This window comes from Sinocyclocheilus anshuiensis, unplaced genomic scaffold (assembly GCF_001515605.1).
Source record: "Sinocyclocheilus anshuiensis isolate Anshui unplaced genomic scaffold, SAMN03320099.WGS_v1.1 scaffold1827, whole genome shotgun sequence".
Taxonomy (NCBI): domain Eukaryota; kingdom Metazoa; phylum Chordata; class Actinopteri; order Cypriniformes; family Cyprinidae; genus Sinocyclocheilus; species Sinocyclocheilus anshuiensis.
This window is the reverse complement of record NW_015552696.1, coordinates 96,367-108,440: the sequence shown is the minus strand read 5'-3', so window position 1 is coordinate 108,440 and position 12,074 is coordinate 96,367. Positions and strand designations below refer to the sequence as shown.

Here is a 12,074-nt window from a genome sequence, read left to right as displayed (position 1 = left end):
CAGATGTGTGCAGCACATTTTATGGAGGACTGTTTCCTGATTCTGGTAGAGTAGACTACAATGCCGGCTGTTCTGACTCACAGACTGTAAGTAAGTTTTTTTTTTTTATTTAAAGAATTTGCCACTGATGATTCAAACGCGAATTTTGGGCAGTGTAGAGTAGGGCTTGTTGTTTGTCATTTCTCCGATCACATATGCAGACATGGTTTTATGTTTACGCGGCGCGATGCAACGCAACGTGTAAAAAGACAGTATAAGTCATTATAATCCGTTATTATGTCCCCACTGGATGCAACAAATGCCTCGTTTGTAATGGGTTTTAATGTTTTTGTCTCGTCGCTCCGGCCGGGACAGGGCATCACAGTATGATGAGGGGCGTAACATTTCCGTCACACGCTTGAGGTATTCAGCCAATCATAACGCTCTGGATAGCTGGCCAATCACAGCACACCTCGCTTTTCAGACCGATGAGCTTTGTAAAAATCGACGCGTTTCAGAAAGCCGGGGCATAGAGGAGAAACAATAATGTACAGTATGTGTAAAATAATGTGTTTTTTTTAACCTTAAACCGCATAAACATTTCATTACACCAAATAAAGTTCTTTTTAGCAACATAATTTGACCCCTTTAATTTCCATATTGAATAACATAATTTAAACAGAACACATGCTTTATGCAGTAAATTAAGTTCAATGCTTTTGTACTAAAAGTGGGTCAGCCGTCCAAATCAAAGAGAGTCTCATTCCTCTGCTTTACAGACAGTGGGCAGGTCAGATAGAGAGAGAGAGGGAAATCATTAGCAATGTATCAGCAAGTGATGATTTCAATGAAACGTTAGCGGTGGGATGTGACAGGTGCAAAGCACACGGACCATCAGGGCATGTTCATTTAGACATGATTGTGTGCCCACCAAATAACAGTAGAAGTACGATTGTGATTATAATTATCACTCATCAATAGGTTGATGCCTTCACCTGTTTTCTGTGCTGTTCTGGATTTCATTTCACATTTCACAACACTACACGCCACAAACATTAAGCACCTTTGCCCTTTGTCTTCCATATTTAGTACGTCCCTTTTGTGCTGTAATGACTGCAGCATTCATGCTGGCATAGACGAAACCTGATGATCATATTACAGCACGATCTGATAATGTTCGAGTGGACGAAAGGATCCTTTTAAGTTCACATGGTCAGAATCACAGATTTGATTATTGACCAGAATCTTAAATATTGAGTGAGGAGAACATTAATAGCTATTACTATATTGTGTGTTTTAGCATGGCTGAGGAACTGTATTAACTATTGTGAATGAATGAATTAATTAATAAATACATCTTCAGTATTAAATATATTTTAATATAGTGCACCATTCATTTAGTCATTACTTTTGGTCTCATTTTCCATGCCATTTCTTTCCAAGATCATGCCATAATCACCTTCTCTCTTTTTTTACTTTCTAGGAATGATGCTAATAAAAACATTGATTTTCTGCCGGCGGTCTGAACTGCTGTATATTGTGGAGAGCAAAAGGTACCGCTAAACTTTGAAACACTGTAATTAATTTTTTTGGTCTTTATGATGTGCTTTATGTTATCTGTTGAAAAAAAACAAATCAGAAATGTGATGCTTTCTAATGACTTGACTAAATTGTACAATGTCATATTGTTATTTATTTATTGATTTATTTTGTGGACAGTACATTGCTATTACTGCCGGAAATACTCTATTATAACTAGTCAGACTGATTGCCTTTTTCTTACCTGTGTTCTCACCTGATGAAACCACACGCTACGATCAACACTCATCACAGCCTCTACAGTAACATCTGGAGTTTAATGGTGTTTTTGTTTGTCTTTTTTGCAATAATAACTACCTTCTAAGACAAAAATGTCCTGCTTATATTTTTCCTATAATATTTCACATGCACTTCATATTAGTTTAGCAAATGTTTTTGACTTATTCACCATTTAGCTACTGATTGTCTTGTGCTGGCTTATTGCAAATATCTTTAATTATTACAAGATTATATAAGATTAAGTATTAAACATTTATTAATTGCAACAGGCCAAAAAATACAGTAAAGGAGGTTCAAATTAAAAAGATAATTTGAATTAAAAATCAACTTAAATATAACATATAATTTAAAATAGTTATTTTATACCTTATAAATTATTTTGTGAATTTATGCAATGCTATTGGTTTGCAATAACTGCTTTAATCTAGTCTTTTTGTATATTTTTATGCATGTTTCAGCACGAGGCAACACTATATTGTCATACAGAGGATTGTATATATTTATACACTGATGAGAATAATCAACAATTCAACAATGCGTCCATACAGTTCTGGAAAAAAATCTTGTGTGCCCCATGAACATAATTTTCAACAACATAATTTTGTCAACATTTAGTGCATAAACTGTTGAGGTCACGGATGTAAAAAGTAAATGCAAACAAATAATTATTAACTAGTTCAATGACCTAAACCGCTTTAGTCTGTCTGTATAATGAGGATTTTACTGAAGCTGGTAATTTACTCACGTGATTTGGATCATAGTCACATGACCCAAATTCTACAGATGCCCAGGCCAAGAGGGTTATAATAACTGCGAAATAATGATTAGAAATAATTTTGTATCACTTAAACTTTAACAAATCTTCTCTAAAGTCATCTGAAATCTCTTTTCATGCGTTGGAACAGAATTACATTATTTTGAGCAGGTGATCAAAAATTATATCAAAATCTGAATTGCTTTGAACTCTTTATCAAAGGCTTTTTATCAAGAAAGTAATATTTTTACTTCTCCCAATTACCTTGATTGTTTGGTTATAACATTTTAGAATTTATATTATAAAATATATAGAATTTAGATTTGGTTATAAAACTGTAGAATTTATATAAAAAGTGTGTAAAAACTAAATATCTAAGTCAGACTTCTATTTATTATGTATTATGACTGAGCTGATAATCGGATTACATGTGATCTCTTATAATTCATTAACATCTGAGTCAGCAAAGATTAGATGAGTTGATCGAAGCCTAGGAACAAATGGAATTATTATTATTAATTATTATTTCTATTCTGTTGTGACAGTTGTACCAAAAACTGTATTTCCATTTGTAAACATTTCTAGGATATTTGTATATTTTGAAGAGTAATATAGATGAAGCATTAGGTTTAATGGCATTTAATGTACTGAATTAGCAATGAACTGAAATCCACTGTAGCCCTACATTTGATAAAGACAAACTGAGTTCCAACCTTCCAAAACATTTGTGTGTTTCTTTAATGGGCACTTTCTGCCCTGTGGATACTTAAAAAAATAAATACTCTTTAAACACTCTTGTTTCTTGTTTGCATAACTTCATTTGTCCATTATCAATTTCTCCTGTGATATTTTTATAAATACTACAAAATGTTTAGATTAAATTTCTGTGTGTGTGTGTGTCCGTATATATAAATACACACACACACACACACACATACATATACATATACATATACATATACATATATATATAGTGTGTGTGTGTATGGAAAATAAATATACTAAAATGTATTTGAAATAAATTTATTTCATGCTAAGTATACTACAAATAAATTTACATATTTACGTACTTAAAAATACCCTGCATTTGTACTGTTGGTATACTAAACTGGCATACTTCAAGTCTGCTAAACTGGAACAACTAATTTTGTGCTTAATGCACTTTAATTGTGAGGAAGTATTGCTGAAGTCCAACTAAAGATATACTGAAGTATATTTGATTGTGCTATTGCAAGTAAACTTTAGGCGCACTTAAATTTCTTGCATTTAAAGACCCATATTATTCAAAGTTCACACAATCCTCATCAGTAGTGGCATTAAAACACATTTTAGGCTTAATATTAAGAAATGTGCATTGTGCACAAGTAGTACTCCAAACAAAGTTTAGTTATAATTTTTATATCAGTAAGTCTCGTGCGATGTCAGTAAATATGTTAATAGATTAGAACTATACTTAGTATGAAATAAATGTATTTTAAATATATAACATACACACACACACACGTTTGTTTTTGTGAAAAGTAGGGACATTCCATAGGCGTAATGGTTTTTATACTGTACAAACTGTATGTGCTATTGCCCTACACCAACCCTACCCCTAAACCTACCCCTTACAGGAAACTTTGTGCCATTTCAGATTTTCAATACACTCCATTCTGTGTGATTTATAAGCGTTTTGAAAAGTGGGGACATGGGGTGATGTCCTGAAAAGTCACCTTCTTCTTGTAATACCTATGTCATACCCTTGTCATTATACAAATTTATGTCCTCATTTGTCACACACACAGCCTATATGCTGTGCGTTGTAAATGAATTCCTGGGATTGTTTTTGTTATTTTTGTTCTATGAGTGTGTTCTGAAATATGCAGACCTCACAGCTCTTTAGAGCCTCAAATACCTTTTGTCTACTCTTCCACCTGCACTCCAACTTAAGAGCATCAGTCTGTTGCACAACGGTTCAGGGCTTTTCTCCTGAACTGACTTTAAATAGCAGTCTGGGAGATCTGGAAGTTACCTGTCAAACCTGAAATAAAAATGACAGTGGTCGAAGGAAACCTTCATACTGCAATAAGCCTGCAATGTCTCATGCGCTCTAAATTCTGTGATCATTGCTTCACATTCAAGAACATAAAAACTGGGTAACACTATTTTAACACTAGAGAACAGCATGTAAAATATTTTACAGTCAGGATTTTCTAGCAGCTAATAAAGATCTCTAACCTAGTAACATTTCATAAACATTCGAAAACAAACTTCTACTTCCTAAAAACACCTCATTTGAGTATTACGTGTGCCACGCTGAAAAAGATCAAATGTACCTTTTCTTAGATTTATTATTCAACAAAATAACAGCAGAATTGTTAGAAAGTGAGGGATCACATTCATAAATGTGTTCAAGGTTCAAGAGAAATATGAGTTAGACTTCCTGGATGACACGGCACACTTCACTACACTGACCTATCTCAGAATTCAGTGTCACAAACTGTCATACTAAATTACAGCCAAACATTCATGCTGCCAGCTATGTTGACTCAGGCCCTTTTACACTTCTGCTAGTATCAAGTGGAACATTAGGTCAGGAAGAAGCGCACTAATTGTGGAGATCAACCTCATCAAGTTGGAAAACCACCCTAAACCTGCTCAGACCAGCAAAAAGTTATGGCAGGTCACGTTAGTCAAGCTCGCATCAGCTGACTGCATAGATGCGCAGGGAGTTATTGCCCAGAACAGAACTGTAGCGGTGGCGGGCGCTTAAAAAAAAAAAAAAAAAAAAAAAGTAACAATCGGATCTGATTTAGTTCGGGCGCCAGACAAGCTCAGTCTTGTCAAATATAACAGTTTTACCCAGAATAGCTTTTTTAAGCCACCGGTTACAAAAATAATTGGAATGAAATGTCCACACAACATAAGTTCAGGTTCATAGCTTCAAAGTTGTATTTAACAATTAATGGGGAAAAAAAACAAACCGAGAAAAAAAAACTTTGCATTCGGTTTCAAGTTCAAATGCACAAACGCAACCTCAGTTTCACAGCGATATTTTCAGCAATCAATATGGAATCAAACAGAAAACTTAGTACTTTGGTTCACATTCATATTTTCAACAATCCACCAAAGTAAAAAAAAATAAAAAACAAGCTTTGTGGCTAAATTCCAATATAGCCTTTACACCGATTGTGTAGTCCAACAATGGCAAGGAAATAATAAAACTTGAAAGAAAATGGAAGGTGCCTCTGCGGTAGCAGTTTCACTGATGCATGTAAACCTCAGCAGCTTCAACACTCCTTGAGATCCCATGTGTAGAAAGTAGTAACAAAAGAAACATGGAAGAAAACATTAAATATAGAATTCTTAGATCACCTTAAACATAATTAAACACTTGATTATATTTGTAGATAATACAAATACCAAACAGCAAGGATTACTAACGTTAAATATTTTGTGAAAGTGCTCACGTTAATGTTTGTGGATGTTTGCGATATTTGGGTGCCAAAAAAGAGTGTGTGTGTTTTTGAGATACGAATGGATTGCTGGCCGCTAATGGCAGGGGGGAAGTTTTCTTAACATGAGGTTTAGGAGATGAACAACAGCAATTCACCTTGAGATCCCGCTCGCACTTGTCAGTATAAGAGACTTGCTTCGCTCTGCAGCTGGTGTCCGGAGGTGCAGCACCCACACTCAAACGATCGCCGGCACTCACGCTCATAGCGATCCACCCTGCCCAAACACAGCGAGGTCTCCACAATGCAGCAACAGCGTCTGACTCGATTCAGGTGACCTGCATCTATCTGCTAATTACTGCTGCGCTCTCCTGCAGCTCCACCTTAAATACACATTTCCTCACTTCCGGATAATTGATTTCCCTCCTCCGCTCGGCCATAACACATTAAACATCCTTGCACGTTTTTTCATTCTGCCACAGAACCACACCGCCAATCCAAACTGTATGCTAATTGTCAATCATCTTTGACGATAGTGGTCCTGACAGAACTTAAACTAAACATTCTTTGTAAAATTCTGTTGAACAATAATGCCTATTTATGAAAATAGCCTGTATCATATTTAATACGTACATTTCAAGGGCCTATAAATGATCAGTATGACCAAAACTTTCCTGAAAAACCTGTTTTACACAATCTTTTAATCAAGTAAAGTCTTTTTTTTTTGCTCGGAAATCTTTAAAGATTTTTATAAAGTAAATGTAAGATAAACATTTACTGGACTGAAGCAACTTGAGTTTACTTGATTATTCATACATACCATTTTTTTAATGTTAAAAATTTAAACTTCTTTTTACAATTTTTTTTCCATGTTAATGTAAATGTCAAATGTGACAACAGGCTTTTGGGGAACAATTATTTGTCCATCTCTCAATTTTTTTATTGCAATGAATTGTCATATATGAGCCGTAAAAGCCTGATGTATAAATATGAACAAAATCACATATGCATATATTTGCATGTGTTTTTTGTTGAGTGTCATATTTCATACACAGACATTTCATTTGTAGATAGTTTATGAAAAATGTCGAAATTAAATTAATAAATTTTCAACATTAACAGCTAACGCTTAACAACAAATTTTGTTGTCCTATACCTTAGGATGTTGCTTAAGGTAAACCTTCTTACGTGCGACGTTAGCAGGTGCTGTCCATGGCGGTGGTGCTGAATAGGTTGATATCGATGGCTCGAGAATCGATTGTTCACTACAGGAGCTCTTTCACTGTGTTATAGAGCGAGTAAAGTATTGAGAAAGTGATGTTCATTATAAAGAAGCACTTTAGAAATATTAGAAATTGCATTTATCGGGGCTCACTGCATTTATAAAATAATCCAAATTTCAAACTAAATGCAACCTTGGATATATCTGCAACCTCATGGCCAAAAGTATTCTCCCTTAACCAGCTACATTAACTGGCTGTTTGGCTTCGCTTGCTTTTGAAAGGGTCATTTACTGTATATTATCATGTTCATATATATTATGAAGGCCTGGTCAAGCGCTGATGGGTTGGCGATGGGGATAAGTGTCCCGTCCACAAGGCCAATTACTCACGGGACACCCGCAATGGCATGGAAGCCTTGATGTGCCTCCATCTCTTCGTGCCTGGCGAAAGGCATACGTAGGCTATATAATCGGTGGCGTGACAGAGCAAGATGTTTGTGACTGAGTGAATGCACCGCCACACCGAGGTCTTACTCAGCCCATATCCATCCCCAACCACCTCCAGAAAACTCCCCACAGCATAAAAACGGAGAGCCGCCAGCAGCTGAATTTCGGGGCTTATAGGGGGTAGCTCCGTCGAGTTTGTCTCGACAAAGTTTGACCAACAAGATGCTCCCGTGGCAGGCGAAATTTTTGTAGAATTGTATCTTTTGACATGGTAGCTATTCTGACATTATTATGAAATTGTGCACATACACTAACTGGCTCCGTGGACACAGCCATCTTTGATTTGACAACTATTCGCTGTCTCGCTGCCATAGTTTGACCAAACTCCCCATCACATTCATTCCCTTTAAATATACTCTTAATTATGTGCTGCCTAATGGTTTGCCAGCCGATGTGCCTTTGTACATTATAATGGAAAAACTAACAACCATTAGTATAATGACAGTTTTATTCTTTGCATAAAAACACTTTAATTAATTGAACACTAATTCAACACTGGGTGTATTACAATTAGAATTGTAATATTTATTTGGTTCTGCACTTTTTCTTGCCACAGAATTACAATCGTATCGACTGAAATGTGAAGAAGGTTTTTGCACAGTGGTGGCCACTAGCGGAGTGAGCTGTGAACAGCGATAAGGTATAGCTAAGAGTGGTCCAGACTAACCTTACGAACGGATGACTTACAGAAGGTATACTTAACTAAGAACGTTTCGGGAAACACGTATTAATGTAAAGGTACAACTTTACATTAATAAAACAATAAAAAGGCTCTGTCCCTTCCTGTAGAGGGCGTCTGTGTTTGGGGACCGGTCTAGTCTGTCGTCTAACTCCAGACCCAAATAAAACAGACAACAAAGCATGCATAAAAAAGTATAAACTTAGAATACAAAATAAAAAACAAAAGAGTACATGTACAGAATAAACATAAGTGCATGAATGGAAATACTAGCGTTAGATGCTGGGTACCAGCATCAAATATGCAAATATACAGAGGTGTTTACGATGTGCAAATATGTAATACAATACACTAAAGATAGTGCGATTCAAAATCCAGGTATTTAAAATATGTAAAAATGTAATAAAAATACTGTAAAGATGATATAAGTCCAGTACAAAGACAAAAGTATATAGATGGCATTGGACATAAAAGACGGCAGTGCTCACCAGTTCTGTGTCCATCAATCTAGAAAGTCCATTAGCAACAGTCCAGTTCAAGTCCTGCTCACAGGGAAGAGTTGAAGAGCTGTATCCATCTTTTTCTTCAACACAGAAGTAAGCCTATGGGTGAGACTTCCGGTTCATCAGCCGCTCTAGGTAAATAACGAGGAGAATAACAATGTGCAGTAAACGGTAAAACTGTTTGCACTACAAACCAGTGTGTTCATAATTAAGATAATACATTAAAATAATATGGTAAGACACACCAATTTTCAATATCAAGCTGTAAAAGGAGCGGTTCTGTACAGCTAAAAATAGCTGGACGCGGATGAGACCGGAAACTAGACCCATAGAATTTACAAATGGCCGCACAAATGGCGCCCATTTTTACGGTAAGAAAAAGGTGGATAGCCTGAGGGACAAACGACTTCCTCAGTCTGTCTGTAGAGCAGGGCAGGGACAACAGCCTGTCACCGAAGGAGCTCCTCTGCCTGGAAATGGTTTGGTGCAGAGGGTGGTGGACATTGTCCAGGATGGACAGTATCTTGCCGAGGATCCTTTTCTCAGCTACAGATGTCAGGGTGTCCAGTTCAGCACCAACTACTGATCCAGCCTTCCTCACCAGTTTGTCCAACCACGTGGCGTCCCTCCTCTTAATGCTGCCTCCCCAGCACACCATAGCATAGAAGAGAATGCTGGCGATGACAGTCTGATAAAACATCTGCAGCAGCTTCTGGCAGATGTTAAAGGACCCCAGTCTCCTCAGGAAGTAGAGTCGGCTCTGTCCCTTCCTGTAGAGGGCGTCTGTGTTTGGGGACCGGACCATCTCTACGCAGACACCCTCAATGGACACAGGCTGCAGGTGAGGTCTGGGCCTACGGAAGTCGACCACCATCTCCTTGGTCTTGGTGGTATTGAGCTGCAGACTGTTAGACCTGCACCATGCCGCAAAGTCCCCGATCAGGGGATCAGTCCTCCTCTTCCTGTCCATTCTTTATACACCCAACAATGGCCGTGTCATCAGAGAACTTCTGCATGTGACACAAGTCCGAGTTGTATTTAAAGTCAGAGGTGTACAGGGTGAACAGGACCGGGGAGAGCACTGTTCCCTGTGGGGCTCCTGTGCTGCTAACCACAGTCTGAGAGGTGCAGTCCCTCAGCCGGACGTACTGAGGCCTTCCAGTGAGGTAATCTGTGATCCACCTCACCAGGTATGAGTCCACACCCATCATTTTCAGCTTGTCCCTCAGTAGCGGAGGCTGAATGGTGTTGAATGCGCTGGAGAAATCAAAGAACATAATCCACACAGCGTTACTGCCCCTGTCCAGGTACGAGAATGACCGGTGAAGCAGGTAGAGAATGGCATCATCCACACCCCCTTTCTCCTGCAAACGGCAGTGGATCAAGTGCATGTTGGACCTCTGATCTGAGGTGGTGTAACAGCAACTGCTCCATGGTCTTCATGACATGGGATGTTAGGGCGACGGGCCTGTAGTCATTCAGCTCCTTGGGGTGCGGTCTCTTCGGAACAGGAACGATGCAGGACGTTTTCCACTGCATTGGAACCCTCCCTACCCGCATACTCAGGTTATAGATATGCTGTAGGGGGTCACCCAGCTCCAGAGCACAGGCCTTGAGTAGCCTGGGACACACACCGTCGGGCCCGGCTGCTTTGCTGCTACGTAGCCTCCTCAGCTCTCCACTCACTTGAGCTGCTGTAAAGGTAGGCGGGGAAGGGAGGATGTTGCTCTCCCCAGAGAGTGTCAGACGGGAGGAAGTGTCAGTGGATAATGGGGAGGGTGGTTTCTTCACGTCCAGCAGTGTTGATCGAGGGAGGTGCAGGGGTGGCAGCGGGACAAGTTGCAGCAGTAGAGGCAGGGCAGTCAAACCTGTTAAAGAAGTTGTTTACCTGGTTAGCCTTCTCCCGATCCCCCTCAACTGTATCCCGTGATGGTCTTCATACCATCCCACACCTCTCTTGTGCTGTTCTGCTGCAGTTTCTGCTCCCCTTTCCTTCTGTAGGCATCCTTGGCTTCTTTCAGCTGGACTTTGAGCTCCCTCTGTACGCGTCTCAGCTCCTCCTGGTCACCATTCCTGAAGGCTCTCTTCTTTTGATTAAGGAGGTCCTTGATGTTGCTGGTAATCCAGGGTTTGTTGTTGGAAAAGCAGCGTACAGTTCTAGTAGGGACCACAACATCCATGCAGAAGTTCATGTAGTCACTTATGCAGCTGGTGATACCCTCAATGTCCTCCCCATACGACTCCTGCAGCATTCTCCAATCAGTAGACTGAAAACAGTCCCTCAGTACCTCCTCAGCCTCAGGAGACCACTTCCTAAATGAGCGTGTGGTGGTGAATTCTCTCCGTACCTTGGGCTTGTAGTGAGGGCGGAGCAGAACCAGATTGTGGTCTGATTTCCCCAGTGGTGGCAGAGGAATGGCAGTGTATGCATCCCTTACATTTGCATACAACAGATCAATAGTCCTGTTTCCTCTGGTGGAACAGTCCACACATTGGAAGAAAGCAGACAAGGAGGAGTCCAGTGTCACGTGATTGAAGTCCCCGGAAATAAACATAAAGGCTTCAGGGTGCTGTGTCTGTAGTGTGGACTGTTCAACCGAGTGGATGACGTCACACGCGACCTCCACTTGCGCTCGTGGGGGGATGTAAACACAAACGACAATGGCATGAGAAAACTCTCTGGGCATGTATTATGGACATAGTTTAATAGCCAAAAGTTCAATGTCCCTACTGCATGTTATCATCTTAACAGTGTCATGCCCTGGATTACACCATCTGTTATTAATAAACAGTGCAAGTCCCCCACCTTTGCGCTTCCCGCACGCCTTTGTGTCTCTGTCGGCCCTGACTGTAGTGAAGCCGGATAGATCCACATTAGCATCCGGGATGCTAGCGGTTAGCCACGTCTCGGTGAAACACAGCAGACTACACTCCCTGTAGATCCTCATGTTTTTCACGAGTGCAGCCAGTTCGTCAATTTTGTTGGCCAGTGAGTTGACATTCTCCATAACTACCGATGGAACAGAGGGCTTGTATCTCCACCGCTTCTCGTGGCGCCTAGCCTTCACCTTAGCGCCGGCGCGGCATCCTTGGTACGGCCGCCTCACCTCTCGTGGCAGGTGTGGGACAATGCCAACACTGGCCGCAGTCCTGAGGGCGAGCAGCCGGTCCCTCG

At 39.7% G+C, this 12,074-nt stretch overlaps 1 protein-coding gene across 1 annotated transcript in view; it reads left to right on the top strand.

Annotated features, from left to right (window-relative positions):
• The window catches only part of LOC107667688 (coiled-coil domain-containing protein 136-like), a 49,529-nt gene extending 47,997 nt beyond the window's left edge, over positions 1 to 1,532 (top strand). The window contains exon 8 of the mRNA XM_016459414.1: positions 1,463 to 1,532. Within this exon, the coding sequence (XP_016314900.1) occupies positions 1,463 to 1,468 (6 nt within the window). The 3' untranslated portion in view covers positions 1,469 to 1,532. The remainder of the gene's footprint in view (positions 1 to 1,462) is intronic.
• Positions 1,533 to 12,074: the final 10,542 nt, after the last annotated feature.